Source organism: Lontra canadensis, unplaced genomic scaffold (genome assembly GCF_010015895.1).
Source record: "Lontra canadensis isolate GAN:19392208 unplaced genomic scaffold, GSC_riverotter_1.0 scaffold148, whole genome shotgun sequence".
Classification (NCBI taxonomy): domain Eukaryota; kingdom Metazoa; phylum Chordata; class Mammalia; order Carnivora; family Mustelidae; genus Lontra; species Lontra canadensis.
This window is the reverse complement of record NW_022631142.1, coordinates 1396156-1412284: the sequence shown is the minus strand read 5'-3', so window position 1 is coordinate 1412284 and position 16129 is coordinate 1396156. Positions and strand designations below refer to the sequence as shown.

General features: G+C 36.0%; 1 protein-coding gene across 12 annotated transcripts in view; it reads left to right on the top strand.

The window, feature by feature from the left end:
* The window catches only part of TUT4 (terminal uridylyl transferase 4), a 125928-nt gene extending 109870 nt beyond the window's left edge, over positions 1-16058 (top strand). For 4 of the 12 annotated variants that reach the window (XM_032844184.1, XM_032844193.1, XM_032844188.1 and 1 more), the window contains 3 exons: positions 2742-3189; positions 7243-7401; positions 8878-9326. In XM_032844184.1, the coding sequence (XP_032700075.1) occupies positions 2742-3189; positions 7243-7401; positions 8878-8966 (696 nt within the window). In that variant the 3' untranslated portion in view covers positions 8967-9326. Of the gene's footprint in view, positions 1-2741; positions 3190-7242; positions 7402-8788; positions 9327-10162; positions 10366-15867 lie in introns of those variants that run through there. The other 8 variants (XM_032844191.1, XM_032844192.1, XM_032844190.1 and 5 more) reach the window with 6 other exon arrangements.
* The last annotated feature ends 71 nt before the right edge of the window (positions 16059-16129 follow it).

The window sequence follows — 16129 nt, the reverse complement described above, 5'->3', positions numbered from 1 at the left end:
TTATTGAGCCTGCCTAAGAGAACAGCTACCTAATATATTTGTTCATTAGTTAAAATAAGGTAATTGAGGTTTCAGTAGCAGAATATCAGCAACATTTATAAAAATATCCCCAAATGGAGATGTGTTAGGGGTTTAATATGTTAGGGGAATACATACATGGCATTGGACTTGCTTGAAGTCTTTATGTGTCTTCTCATAGCTGATATGAATACCTAATAAAATATATCTTGTGAAAGAAGAGTATTAAATTGGAGTTCACAAGTTTCATATTAACTTTGCTGAGTTGCTCTTAACCGTTGTGTAAATCTGTATTCACCTTGCACTTCTTAAATTAATTCAATATTAATTGAATGCTTCCTTTTTTTTAATTTAATTTTATTTTTTCAGTGTTCCAAGATTCATTGTTTATGCACCACACCAGTGTTCCATGCAATACGTGCCCTCCTTAATACCCACCATCAGGCTCACCTAACCTCCCACCCCACTTCCCTCCAAAACCCTCGGTTTGTTTCTCAGAGTCCTCATGGTTTGTCTCCCCCTCCTATTTCCCCCAATTCACTTTTCCTTGCTTTAAACCTGGTACTATGCTTGGGGCTTCACACTTAATCCTTTGTGTGGCATGTGAAGTGGTAGGTATTAGTATGACCAAATTTTACAAATTGGGAAGCTGAGAAAAAGAGAAATTAAAAGATTCAAACTCAGGTCTAGGTAGCCTCAAAGCTGTTAACTATTAAACATGCTAAATCTGGTATGATATCTTTTTTAGAAAAAATTCTCAAAGGATTTGTAGATCAGTATAGGGAGAATCTTGGAACAACATTTAGAAGCCCACTAACCCCATCTGTAATATTTGAATACCTATTATGGCCCTGACATTTTCATAAATGTTATATAACAACAATAATATTAGCTAACATTGTTGATTGCTGTGTACCATATATATAATTTCTCCTGTTTCTTGTAATAAAATATTGAAAAAGTACAGAAAGTAATAAACACCCATGTAGTACCACCAGGCTTTAACAATTCTTAATATTTATTACCTTTATTAAAAAATCACCCATAGTTAGTAATCCCTGTGCATTCTTTTTGGATGCTGTTTCCATCTTAAAGCCTTCTTACCATCCCTTCCTAGCTACTAAAATGTATCTACTGTCCTGAATTTGGTGTTTATATTTTCCACATGTACTGCTTAACCTACACAGAGATGTATGAGATAGATTCTGTTTATTATTTATACATTACAGGTGAAGAAACTAAGATTTAAGTTTCTTGCCTGAGGTCAGCACGTACTTGGAACTAGAACTTGAACCCTCAGGCCCTGTCTTCAAAACCTGTGTTCTAACCACTTTCCTCTGCTGCTTCAAACTTTTACTCTCTGCTTTAGCACTCACTTTCCTCTTACTTGAGATATGGGTCAGAGTCTGTCTAATGGACATGTTCTGATATCTCACAAAGCACTTTAACCTCAACATATCTAGAATGTAACATACTTCTCTCTAAATTCCTAGACTTGCCACTTCTTGGCTCCTGGGTTCTCCATCTCATTGAATGATCCTGCTTCCTAGTTTCCTTTCCTTTAACCCCCACATCAGTCAGTCATCAACTCCTGTTATTTCTACCTATAAAAAGTAGCTCACAGCTATTTGCTTCCCTGTCCCTATATTGTATTTCCCTAGCCTAGGTTACCATCATCTTAGGGCCAGCCTTTTAATCACTCTTATTGGTCTCCCCCACCCTACCCCAAGTATTCTCTATTTCATTCCCATTAAGCCAGAATAATTTTTCTAATATACAGATTGATCATGTTCCTGACTGGTTTGAAACCCTTCAGTGGTTTCCCTGCGCTCTCAGGATAAAGTCTTAACTACAAGGCCTATGGGACCCTTCATTATCTTGTACCTCTTTGGTTCTTCAACCTCAAATCTGCCATTCCCCTGCCCTTATACTTCAGTAATAATAAACTTCTTTCAGAATCTGATTACTTAAACAGGTCAGGTGTTCATGAACCTATATTCCTTCAGTCATGTTGTTCCCTCTGCATGAAACACTCCTCCTATTCCCCTATCCCTGCCCTCTTTTGTTAGACTGATTGCTATTTACCCTTGTATCTCAACTTAAATGTCACTTCTCTGGGAAGCTTTCCTTGATTTCCACTTTCATTCTTCTTATTTTTTTCTCCTCCAGAAGTTTGTTTAGATATTCCTGCTCTGGGATTTCCTTATACAATATACATCATGCATTCTTTATCATAGTAATCATTGTATTTCATTGTAATTGCTCATGTAATCTCTTCATCTGCTCTTTTTCCTTTCCCCCACAAACTTTAAATTCCATGAGGGCATACATGCTAGTATTGTATTTTTAATACCTAGAACAATGCCCAGATGTAACTGACACTCAGTAACTTGTTGAGGGGCTGAATCAAAGTGCCTGTGAGATACTTAGATACAAGTTCCTAGTTACAGTTGGAATGTGAGCTCTGCATGATGGAAATGACGTCTGGGCTCTTTCTTCTTTGGGCAGTAAAAAGGTTTATAGGGTAATATATATGTCAGAGAGGGTTTGAGGATTTTGGAGAAAATTCTATTTTCATGTAAAATGAGGCTCTTACTCACATAATAGAGTTGTATTTATAATGTTCTAATAAAATATCTATTTTTGTGTAGATAATCTCTGCTTTTATAACACTAACATGTTTTTAAATTAATTTTAAAATGTTTATCTTTTTCTCTTTGCAGTCTGATTCACCATCTTATTCTCCTCAGCCCCAGCCGTTTCCACAGAATTCTTCCCAATCAGCTGCCATTACTCAGTCTCCATCCCAGCCAGGATCCCAACCCAAGCTTGGCCCACCTCAGCAGGGAGCCCAGCCCCCCCATCAGGTCCAGATGCCTATGTATAACTTTCCCCAGTCACCACCAGCTCAGTATTCTCCCATGCACAATATGGGATTGTTGCCAATGCACCCTCTCCAGATCCCTGCCCCATCCTGGCCTATCCATGGTCCAGTGATCCACTCTGCACCAGGCAGTGCCCCCAGCAATATTGGCCTGAACGATCCCAGCATCATCTTTGCACAGCCTGCTGCCAGACCTGTGGCGATCCCTAACTCCTCTCATGATGGACACTGGCCTCGTACTGTGGCTCCAAATTCCCTGGTGAACAATGGTACAGTGGGGAATTCGGGTAACCCTTCCTTTTCTTCTTTTGCATCTGTCTGTAGAAAGGTTGGGTGATTGGTATGATTGGTTGCACTTGGCGAAATAAATGTGAGGAAAAGAATGGCAGGCAATATTTATGAGGGGCAGTATAGGATTAGATAAAGGGTATGGGCTGTGGATTCACACTGTCTAGATTTGAATCCTAGCCCTGCCATTTATTATGTGGCATTAGGCAGTTGCTCAGTCTCTTTGTGCATTGGTTTCATCATTAAAATAAGGATATTAATAGCATTTAATGCACAGGGATATTGTGAATATTAAATGAGGTAATATACATAAATGTTACTTATTTTTAAATTTCACTACAGTCCAGTTTGATGTAGGGTATTATTAAAGCTAATTTTATAGTTGAGGATATTGCAGGGTTAAGTAACTTAACTATCAGGCTTTAATAATTAATCATAGTAGATCCAAGATTTAAACCAATTTCTTTCTTCAAAACCTGTGCTCTTTGCCCTAGCCTCTTTACTATCTTCCAGTAAGGACAATTCTTTAAAATGATATTAGTAGCACTTTGTAACATTAAAAAGTACTAGTTTTTTCCTGATTTATAGAAATACATTTCCATTATTGAACATTTGAATAATAAAAAAATAATCTATATTCTCAGTTCCTAGACATAATTGCCAAGTAATATTTAGGTGTCGTATGATCCAGTCATTTAAAAAATATTTGCATAATTGAAATATTTGATAAACCAGAAGTCTTGTTTTATATCCAGTTTTGGTTGATAATTTTTAAAAAGACTTAATTTATTTATTTTAGGGAGAGAGCATGCACAAGTGGATGGGGCAGAGGGAAAGGGAGAGAGAATCTCAAGCAGACTCCACACTGAGCACAGAGCCTGACTGGGGGCTCAATCTCATGACTCAGATCACAACCTGAGCCAAAAACCCTGAGTCAGACCCCTGACTGCGACACCCAGGAGCCCCCAAAATATTTTTATTTTAAAGACTCTATTATTGGAAATTTGAAATGTATACAGGAGAGAGAATAAAGTATAATGAGCCTATCCCCCATTACCCAGCTTTTAACAGTTACCAGTATTTGCTAGTCCTTGACTCCTTTACTATCTTTTTTTTTTTTTTAAAGATTTATTTATTTATTTTAGGGGAGTTAGAGGCAGAGGGAGAGGTAGAAAATCTCAAGCAGACTCCCTGCTGAGCATGGCATCTAACACGGGTCTCAATCTCACAACCTCGAGATCATGACCTGAGCTGAAGTCAAGAGCTGGACACTTAATCGGCTGAGCCACTTAGGTGACCCACTCCTTTTCCTCATTTAAAGAAAGCTTTTGGTTTTAGTATTTAATCACATCTCAGGCACTGGGTCAAATTTCTGTATAAACTTGTTTGTATTTCTTAAACACACAAAACTGTTACCATATCCAGTATCCTCTAATACCCAGTTCTTGTTCATTTTTACCTATTTTTCTAAAGTTGTTTTTTTTTTTTTAATCAGACAAAGCCCCGTACATTACAGGTGGTTATTATATCTCTTAAGCCTCCTTTAATTTATAATAGTTTCCCCTCTTTATTTTTCTCCCATATAAACTGTTTATTAAGAAACTATAACACTTCCTACATTCTAATGTCGGCTGAATTTTATTTTTGTGGCATTGCTTAAAATGTACCTCTGTCCCCGTATTTCCTAAATTGGTAGTTAGTTAGGTCCAGAGTTTGGATTAGATTCAGGTTATTTTTTTGGTAAGAATTTTACTTTCTGGTTGGTGCTATGTTTCCTGTTCCCTTATTTCAAAAAGAACTTACTTTCTATTACTCTCTTGGTGACCTAAGATTGATCAATGAGTTGGATATCTGTTATAAAGTTCCTCGTTAATTTTTCCGTAATAGTCATAGCTGTAGTTGATAATTACTGCTGATAACCATTATTTCACTAAGGGTTATAAAATGATTTTCTGTGCACTATTTGTGAACAGAAAAGTTCTTCCTTAAAGAACATTTCCTTATTAACTACTTGATTATCCTAAAATGTAGTTTATATAGGAAAAGTAGGCTAAGCTTGACTCTTTTCCCTTTATTAATTCTCAAAAGAATTTTGGCACTTTTTAAACAAAAATAGGTTGTTGCTTAGAGCACTATGATAGAGGAGGTATCTCTAAACTCTTCTGAGACAATACAGATAATGTATTTTGCTGAGGGAAAATGTCAGAATGTGGGAACTCATTTAGACTTCCAGGGTCAAAGGATATGTGGCATACTTGGCCATTCTAATGTGATCTCTGCTTTTGTCATTCAACAGAAGTTGATTGTATATATGCCATGACATGTATCATGATCGTTACTGAGTTACATACCCATGAACACAGACACAGTGTCTTGCCCTTTGGTATAGTGGCTCAGTTTTTATAGCTTTGTTCCTTCCTGTACCACCACTAGTTGATCTCTTTCAGCCTTAATGAACTAATGAACATCCCACGAACATACCATACTGTCTCTTATCCCTAATTGTTTACTTAATTTGTTCCATCTGTCTGGAAAGTCCTCTCCCTTTTATCTTTCTTGCCTATTCGCACATCCTTTTGCTTTGCTCCAAAGCTTGGCTAACTCACTCACCACCCCCTGCCCGATTTTAAAATTTAGCTCACTTTCTGCAGGATGCCCTTAACTCTTGTTGATTCTGTCCTCTAGTTGTGTTAGCTGTTCTTTTTCTCCTCCATGTTTATATTATGAAAATATTTGTGAAAAATGGCCAAGGGAGATTAGATATATTCTAAGAAGTACACTTTTATGTCAAACATCATTTCTCAATTGATTTGGACCTCAATATGTATTCCCAGTCTCATTTAAAGAAATAAATATACCCTGTAGTATAGCTTCAGCTCTTAGTTGTAACTTGATTTTATGAACTTTCAATGAAACAGCTGCTTTGTTTTTCTGGTTACCTCCTGAGAAGACTCAGCTTGTTAAGAATGTGGCTAGTATGGGTTTTAGTTTTCTTGCTGTGTACTCTTCCCTTTCTGTACCTCCTAATTTGCATTCCTGCTAGGAAGTTTAATGAATGTGAGGACAGTGTCTTTTAGATTATTTCCTGCCACATTATGATCCTGAATGAGAAAAGCCACCAAAAATGGTCCAAGGATTCAGTAAGTGCTTTGAAATGGTGTACTTTGAAAGATGTACTTACAGATACATCTTAAAGGGAAGTAGATTGTGGGGTAGTTTGCCATAGAAAGAATAGTACTGATACTTTTTTGAGTTCCTACTTACATACCAGAACTTGGATAAGCCACATTACTTTTTGTCATCTAATTTAATACTCACACTAGCCTGAGGTGCATAATTGAAACTTAGTAATTTTTGGAACTGGGATTAGAGTGTCAACCTCGTTGGCTCCAAAGCCCAAGTTCTCAACCATTACACCAAGTGCTTTAGCTTTTAATAGAATCACCTTCCAGGCCATGATATAATTGTTTCTAGGATAGTTGGCATTGTCTTTAGGATAAAATATAAGTTCCTTAATGATGTACTATAGTTCTTTGAAATGTAAATTCTACCTTACCTGTCTAGCCTTTTTTCTTATCACTACCTACCTTTACTCCTTTCTCTATATCACTGATTGTTTTGCGGCTTCCCAAACTTGCTCTGCTTTCCTGTTTCCTGACTGTTGTATATGCTGTTCCTTCTGTCTAAAATGTGCCCTCTTTGCCCCATTTTGCCTAACTTGTTCCTTGTGCTTTAAAATTCAATTTAGTTAATCATCTTAGGAAAACCTCTATCCTTGAGCCAAATGTGTTAGCCCCTTCTTTTTATAACACCTTCCACCCATCTGTTATAGCAGTGACCACATATTATTCTGTTGTCTTCTTGTATGTCTCTTTATGAATAATTTGAGCATATTTACAGTGTTTGATTCTTTAAAAAAACTGGTATGCTCTGTATTTAGCATTGTTCTTGTTCAGTGGTAGGTTCTCAATAAATCTCTGTGGAATGAAGGAATATTTAAATGAACAAACTGATGTTTTAAAGTATGTCTTTCCTGTCTTGTTGAAATGCAGAGCCAGGCTTTCCAGGACTAAATCCTCCAATTCCTTGGGAACATGCACCACGTCCCCATTTCCCTCTTGTCCCAGCTTCGTGGCCTTATGGTTTGCATCAAAACTTCATGCATCAGGGAAATGCCAGATTTCAGCCCAACAAACCGTTCTATACTCAAGGTATCGTTGTTTACAAATTCATTAATAGGCTGGGTGGGGTTTGTTCTGGGACAGCGGAAGCTATGTGAAGGCCAGGAAAAAGGAGTGATATTTTAAGCATTGGATAAACATTTATTGAAAGAGCATACTGTATGTCACACTGTGCTAATGCTTGTTGTTCACGCAAGAATTAAGTAAAACCTGTACACCTAATGCACATTTTATTAGGAGAGCCAGACATCTAAAGTAAACAAGAATAGGCATGTAGAGGGAATCCGTTAATGTTATCCTAGCAGAGATAATAGGAGATAGGGACACCAAGGATCAATTCACACAAGATTTTGACATTTGAACTAGATTGTGAAAGAGATACAGGATTTTTTTTTTCCCCTACAGATTTTTTTAGAGATTACAGGTGAAGAGAGTTCTTAGCTGAGGAAATAATATATGCAAAGTCAATGATATCTGCCTGCCATAATGAGAAAAAAAGGAGAAAATAAAAGGACTAGAGTATAAAGTAAATGGGAAAGATGTGTATGTGATGAGGTTAGAGAAGATAGGCTGAAGCCATATTATGAAGAACTTTTTGGACTCAGTTAAGTAAATGGTAGGGATCTAGTAGAAGTTTTTGAATTGAGTAGTGACATAGTCAAATTTCTTTTATTGAACTAAGACTTGAATGACATTAGAATTCATTGTATTTTGTTGGTGCTTAGGTACCAATAATGACTTTGATCTTAGTAATGAGTATTACAAACTAAGGAGTACTTGTAGCATTTTCTCTAGCCTGCTTGCCTCAAAGCTATTTCAGTTCTAATACGGAATGTGTGAGTCTGGCCCTCAGCTCTTAGTTAATCTAGGAATTAAAAAACTAGAGTCAGAGTTACACTTAAACTAGGAGTTCAAGAAATTAAAGAAAGGCAGTCAGGAAATGTTGACTGAATGAAATGATAACTTTAAGGGGAAGCCCCTGGTATGGGTTTCAGGCTTGATTCCATTTAAGCCTTCCTAAACTATCCCATGTACCTCTGGGGAATCCCTGTACTATAGAGTGGCAGAACATTGAGTATGGTGGGCTTATTCTTCCGAGTAAAGAACTAGGATTGAGGAAAGTTACTTTTGGTCCTATAAACCCTTTTAGGGTTCAGTGGGATTGTGTGTGGGATGTCTGAAGTTCTTCCCTGGTGCATTTGTTCCCTTTGTTTTCTCCCCTCATTTCTCTTCTCATTCACATAGCCACATCCCTTCTGTCCTCCTCCTTCCCCTGCTAAATGTTTTTGACATGCTTTATCTCCTCTTTACTGTGTAAGTAGAAGAAAAAAGAGAACTAGTTACAAGTTAAATTCTAAGCGTTGTCAGATAAATAGGCACAAGCCTTTCAGTTTCCTGTCTGTGTTGTGTCCAACAGACAGATGTGCCACCCGTCGGTGTAGAGAGCGTTGTCCCCACCCACCAAGAGGAAACGTGTCGGAGTAATGCGAGTCCATTTTCTTTCAGCTGGTCTACCGATGCACAGCAACCAGCCAATCCTGCTGTCTCAAGGGTATCCGTACCTCAATGTCAGTTACATTCAGCAGAAAAAGTGACATTTAATGGAAAGCAAAACAAATCAGGTCCTGATTTAAAATTTTAACACGTTTAGATAGCTTATTTAAATTCTAAGACTGTTTTTAAAGACTGTATTATTTGTATATAAATATGAACTATAGTTTTTACTAGTATCACCAAATTGAGTGATACAAATTTCATCTATTTTATTACCCTATTTTTAAGGGAATTTTATGTTTTGTTTAATCTTGATGAATTGTATAAAGAGAGAATTTAAAAATTACATTCTTTATTTTCTATTAGCTGTATTCATACTTTGGTTGCTTCAGACTTTATATATATTGTTCTTAAGAATTAGGAAAAACTTTCATGTGTTTTAAATTTGTCACTTCTATCCTTTACAGAACCTTGTAGTGCCAAAAAACTTTTTAAAAGGTAAAAAAAAAAAAAAATAAATAAAACTACAACGTGAAGATTCAGAATTTTTTTCTTTTACATTCTTGTCTATTGAAAATATTCAAACTTGAACAGAAAGTTGCTTTTGTCTGTATTTGAAGTAATTCTATTTTAAGTTAATAAATCTTTTTGACAAGAGTCAAACTTGGCTAATTCATATGGTTGTTAGATATGGAAATACAATGTAATAATTAGGACATTTGTTTTACACTCCATGAATAGAGTATTCTAAATTACAGACTTAGTTTTAGAGATCTAAGGATCTTTTATTTGTCCTTTATTTTACTGGATCTTCACAGCACCCAATGAAGTTGACAGAAACATATGCTATCTCCATTCTATAATTGAGAAAACTGAGGTGCAAAACAATGAAGTGAAATTCAAGGTAGCACACTTATATGTTGGAATTGAAACAGATCTTTTGAAGGAGAGTTTTTAAACTCTGAGACTGATACTGGCAGTTGGAGTGGAGGGAAGATATTTCTTACTGGGGTACTAGTATGTGCCAGGCTATCCATTTTGAATTCTGTTACTACCTGGAATACACACTTGCCAGGATGGTTTTTACCAATAATCACTGATTATAATTGAAATTAAAACTTGTGTTCTGGTGGTATTTTGGTACATTGAGGTTGAGGTCATTTTGTCTAAAACCCCCAGTTACATGTTTGTCTGGGATTTTGGACTAAATGATGGTGTATAGATTTGGAAATTTGCAGAATAAGTAAATACAAATGTATTTTAAGGACAGTGTATTATCTTTGTTCTGCTTTCTCAGATATGCATTACTTAAATAGGAGACTACCTGTGCTTTTGCCATATTTTCCAGCTTGGAAGATGCTTGAAATCTATTGCAGGAGGTTGAGGGCTTTCCTGCCATATTTGCAGTCCTGAAAAGGTATTTATTAAATGTTAAGATTAGGTGTATTTACTGTTAGTTTTTCATATTAAAATTTCAGTATCTTTCAGAATCCTACTAAATGATGGAGTTCACTCATTTGTTTTGTTAATGAGATAGCTGCCCCAGTGTATATTTTTATGTTAAAATACAGGCATACCTCAGAAATCTTGGCAGGTTAGGTCCCAGGTCACTGCAATAAAGTGAGTATCACAATAAAGTGAACAGATGCCTTTTTTTATTTTCCTAGTACATATAAAAGTTATGTTTACGCTATACTGTAATTGATAAAGTATGCAATAGCATTATGTTGAAAATATACATCTTTTTTTAAGATTTTATTTATTTATTTGACAGAGAGAGAGAGAGAGAGATCACAAGTAGGCAGAGAGGCAGGCAGAGAGAGAGGGGGAAGCAGGCTCCCTGCTGAGCAGAGAGCCCAATGTGGGGCTCGATCCCAGGACCCTGAGATCATGACCCGAGCTGAAGGCAGTGGCTTAACCCACTGAGCCACCCAGGTGCCCCAAAAATATACATCTTAATTAAAACATACTTTTATTGCTAAAAAATGCTAGCCATCAGCTGAGCTTTAGTGAGTTGTAATCTTTTTGGTGGTGGAGGATCTTGTTGTTGAGTGCTGACTGATCAGGGTAGTGGTTGCTGAAGGTTGGAGTGGCTCTGGCCATGTCTTAAAATAAGACAATGAAGTTTGCCATATGGATTGACTTTGCTTTCACTTGAACCCATGGGGCCATTGTAGGGTTATAAATTAGCCTAATTTCAGTATTTTGTCTCAGGGAATAGGGAAGTCCAAGAGGAGGGAAACAGGGGAATGGCTTGTCAGTAGAGCAGTCAGAACACACACATTTATTTAGTTTGCTGTCTTACATGGGCATAATTTTTGACACCCCAAATCATGGCTCAGATCCATGACAAATATAATAATAAAAAAGTTTAAAATACTGTGAAAATTACCAAAATGTAATAGAGACACAAAGTTGTCCAATGCTATTAGACAAAATGTACCTATATACTTGCTCGACGCAGGGTAGCCATAAACCTTCAGTTTATTTAGAAAAAACAACAACAACAACAAAACCAAAATTCATGATCTGTGATGGTGCAATAAAGTGAAGTGCAGTAGAACAAGGAATGCCTGTATGACTTGGAGCACTCAGGATTTTTTTTGAAGTTAAGTATTCATGTATTTAATCTTTTTTCAAGTCTTGGAGAACAGATGATGAGGTGTACAAGATGTTTATTTTACTGTTCTTTTGTATATACTTGAAATTTTTATTGGGAAAAAAATCTCCCAACAATATACTGCCTCCAGCTCAGCCTTATTTTCTATAGGAAGGCAGACCACCTGGCAAAAGGTACTTTTGGGGCAATAAAGCCCAGTGACCTAGGTTTTAATTATATGACAGTGTTCTATGTAGCTACTTTCAACATCTCATTTGTCCCTCTTTCAGCAATTACTAGTGCCCAGTAAATAGCAAAACTGTACCAAGTGGAAAAATAGAATACTCTTAGTTCATAGTTTATACAATAGTAGTTTAGAAGTTTGCAAACTTCTCATAGAAGTTGTAAACTTAAGTTTTTGAATCAAATTCATTGTAGAGCAATTGAAGTGCCCAAATTATCAACTTTACGTAGAGTACACGTACACACACTACACTTAAGATCATATTGTTTTGTATAATGTTTAATGACATAGATTAATATTTTCGTTGTCATTGAAGATTATTCAAAAGTATGAATATTAATGATGTATCATTTATTTGTTTAGTCCCCTACAGGTGGGACATTTCTGCTTTTTTTCCTCCTATATAAATATGTAAAATGATGGGATAAAGCTATTTTTAACTATATTATTCTAGTATGGTGAATTTATATATTTATATTCATATGTGGGATTATTAGGTAAAAAGGATAAAAGTTCTAAGGTTCTTGCTATATATTGCTAAATTGCCCTCCAGGAAAATGGTTACCATTTTGCGGTCCCAACAAACAATATATAAAATGTATTGGTAAGTTTATAAAGTAGCTTTGAAGTCCACAAACAATTCATTTTTTTCCCTGGTAAAGGATAATTTAAATGTGTTTATTTTTTAAAAAGGAGAATTATGTAAAAGAACAAAGTATAAAAATCACACAAAAGAGGGCGCCTGGGTGGCTCAGTGGGTTAAAGCCTCTGCCTTCAGCTCAGGTCATGATCCCACGGTCCTGGGATCAAGCCCCACATCGGGCTGTCTGCTCAGCGGGGAGCCTGCTTCCCTCTCTCTCTCTGCCTGCCTCTCTGCCTACTTGTGATCTCTGTCTGTCAAATAAATAAATAAAATCTTTAAAAAAAAAATCGCACAAAAGTCCATCCATCAAAAATAGATACTATTAAGAGCTGATGAACTTCATTCATTCCACCTCTCTTTAAGTAACCTTTACATCCAAGTAACCGAATCCAGGGATTCGAATTCCTGACTGAGATCAAGAGCCACACACTCTTCCAACTGAGCCAGCCAGGTGCCTCCCTCCATCTCCAACTATCTTTCTTAAACCTAGACATACATACATACAAAAGTGGGCTCATATACTATGTTTACTAAATATAGCAAATTAATTTTACTTGGACTTAACAAAAAGTGAAAGAAATGCTCAACTTCTGAAGTTTTTTCTATGGTAGTTCTAAAAGATTCCTCTTAAAATTAAGGACAATTACAGAAAACACTAAAGAGGCTAGAGTTATTTCCCAATTCTCATGTATGTTTTAATTAGCAACAACTCCTATTATGAAAAATGTAATCAGCAAACTTAATAGTTCCTCTACTTCTTGCTTATATTACTTTTTACATAGATATTGTTCACATATAAGTTGAGCCCTGAAATTATTTCCCATTATTTTTATTTGGTCTTTAGAATTTTTGACACCACTCCTTTTATGGCTTCTTTTTTCAAAGTCCTTCATTTGATTCTTATTGGATGAATTTCATTATCAGGCAGTTTTTTTTAGTATTCCCATTCTCTTTACATTTTAGAGAAAACCGCTTTAGCTAGGTATAAAATTCTTGTCACTATTTTCCGCAGACCTCTAGAGCCTTTTTGCTTCACTGACTTAGGAAGTTTGCTGTAAGAGGAGACCAACTTGATTTCTACCCCCTTCATTATTTAGGACTTGATTTTTCTGCTTATATGTCCCTGTAATTCTTTATATCTTAAATTCATCAGGATATTTGCTAGATTATTCTTTTATTATTTTAGAAAAATTTTCTTGTATCTGGACAGCTCATTTACTCAATTCTTTTCATCAGGAATGTGAATTATGCATACATAGGATTTCATGTGTTTTATTACCTTTGTAGCTTTTACGTTTATTATTTTCCATTTTTATTTCCTCCAGCCTATTTTCTCTATGCTTTATGTTTATCTTATACTGTCATCTAATAAGGCTTTAATTTCTTCAGCTTTTCAAATCTTCATTTAAGTTCTGCAAGCTTATTTTTCATCCCTTACCTTTTAATATCATCTTTGAACTTGTATACTTTTTTTTTTTTTTTTTTAAAGATACTTGTTTATTTACTTCAGAAACAGAGACAGCGAGAGAGGGAGTACAAGCATGGGGAGTGGGAGAGGGAGAAGCAAGCTTCTGGCTGAGCAGGGAGCCTGGGGCTTGATCCCAGGACCACGGAACCCCAGGATCATGACCTGAGCTGAAGGCAGATGCTTAACTACTAAGCCACTCAGGCGCCCCTATACTTTGCATTTTTAATCATCACTTTGTTACGGTGTTTTTTCAGTCTGTGGAGAACTTGTTACTTTAACTTTCTGTAGGGAGTGACCAGCATCTGTGAGCATTCTTTCTGATTACTGTTTATTTAACCTTAGGTGGTACATAGATCAGTTATATAATGGAAGTAACAGAAAGGGGCTAGTGGAATGAGCTTTAAAAGTTGTGTTGTTATGTTGGAAGACTTTCACCAAATTAATTGTGGGAAGTGAAATAAATTTAGTGGTTTACACCAAATATTAAAAATACAGTAAAAAAAAAATACTGTGGAGGAAATATCAGAATGCATTTTAAATAAGGAATATTTTTCCCCGAAACTTGTTTCAGTTACAGAATATATGTGTACAGAGGTAAAATGTAAAATAAAGTGTTCCTTAATACTGGTTAGTCAGAGTTACAAAGCTACAGTTCTAGGGCCTCACCTAGTACGTTAGCAGATAGATGACAGAAATTGCCCTCAGCAAAGTTTGTCCTTAAAGCTCCATCTTCTCTGGAATTCTGCAATTTACCAAATCAGTCTCTAGAGAGATGTTCAACATATCCCACTCAAGAACTCTTAGCTCTCTGAAGTAATGAAAGAATGAGAATAATCTGCTTCCTGCTATAAGTTGGCTGTGTTAACCATAATTTGGTTCAGATTTCACCATATACCTGAGTAAGTATGCACTAAATTTATAGTTTGAGAATGCTTATTTCTGTTATTAAAAGTTGTTGGGGTTTTTTTTGAAATTTTTAATCTTATATTTTAAAGTGAATATTTTTAACAATATACTGGATGTTAACTTTGTTGGTCCGTAGGTCATTAATCCAGAAGACCTTTCTTTCCATCTAAATCACTTTGGTAAAGAAATAACTGCTAGGAAAAAAAAAAAAAAACAAACTGTTAGGACTATTTACAGATGTAAATAGAGGTGTTTATATTTAATTCTTAAAGGCAGTCCTATATATAGTTGTCTAATGGATAACAAGAACCCTTATGGTCAGCTTTTATTAGCTCAAGTATTATCAGGAAGAGGAATCATTGAAGAATATGAAATCTCAAATATCCCAAAAGGCTTTATTTAATATTGCTGCAAAAGTCCTTCAGTTCAATAGCAAGCAAAAGAATGTATGACCAGATAAAACTTCCCAAGAAGCTGGATCCTGTGAAGCATTTGTTCTTCATAATCCTTACTGGGTCTAGAGCTGCAGAAAGTCAGCTCCTTTTTTTCACTTTTCCCTTTTGAAAGGAGGAAAGGTAAGTATTGGTAGACTGAACTAGCAAAGATCCCAACACCTTCTTGATTATCAGTGCCCATGGACACTTTGCATTTCTTATTTTGCTTCTGAATCCTCAGACTAGTAGCTTCTTTGCCATACTGTCTCCTAATTCTACCACCTTTCTGAATGGTTCATTTCCATTTTCAGTTGGTTAACTGCACTACTTCCCTCTCACGAGTGCTCAGTGTTGCCAATGATTCTGTTGTTGGCTTTCTTACATAAACACTTCCTGGGCAATCCCATTTAATTCTGCATCTTCATAATTACCTCAATGTTGTCAATTCTGGGTTAGGTCACTATGCTCAACTCCATTTCCTATTTCTAACAACCTGGGCTTTATCTAGTTATACCATAGCAGCCTCTAATTACACTTTAGGATAAACTGAATGCAACACTTTCTTTACCAACACAACTTTTGCCACATGCCTCTCTAAAGCCTGGCCTCTTCCCGTTATATTTTGTAGCTTTGTGAATGAATGGCATTATTTTCTAGCAGTTGAGGTCAAAACCCCAAGCGGTATTAGATACTTTCCTCTTTTTTCAGTCTTGTTGCCCTACTGCTACTGACTATACTTGGATAATGTCAGTGCTTACAAGATAAAGACTGAGCACCATAACCTCGAATTCAAGGCTCCCCGGGAAGAAGAAATATCATTTAAGAATGTTGTGTAAAAGGTATTAAGTTTCATTGTTTGAACTGTTCAATGCAATTGGATTAAATGATCCAGAGAAGTCTTATATTTGAATGCATTCTTTTCTTCTTACAAAGCTGCTGCTAACGTGTCAGTTCTCATGCTATTATTACT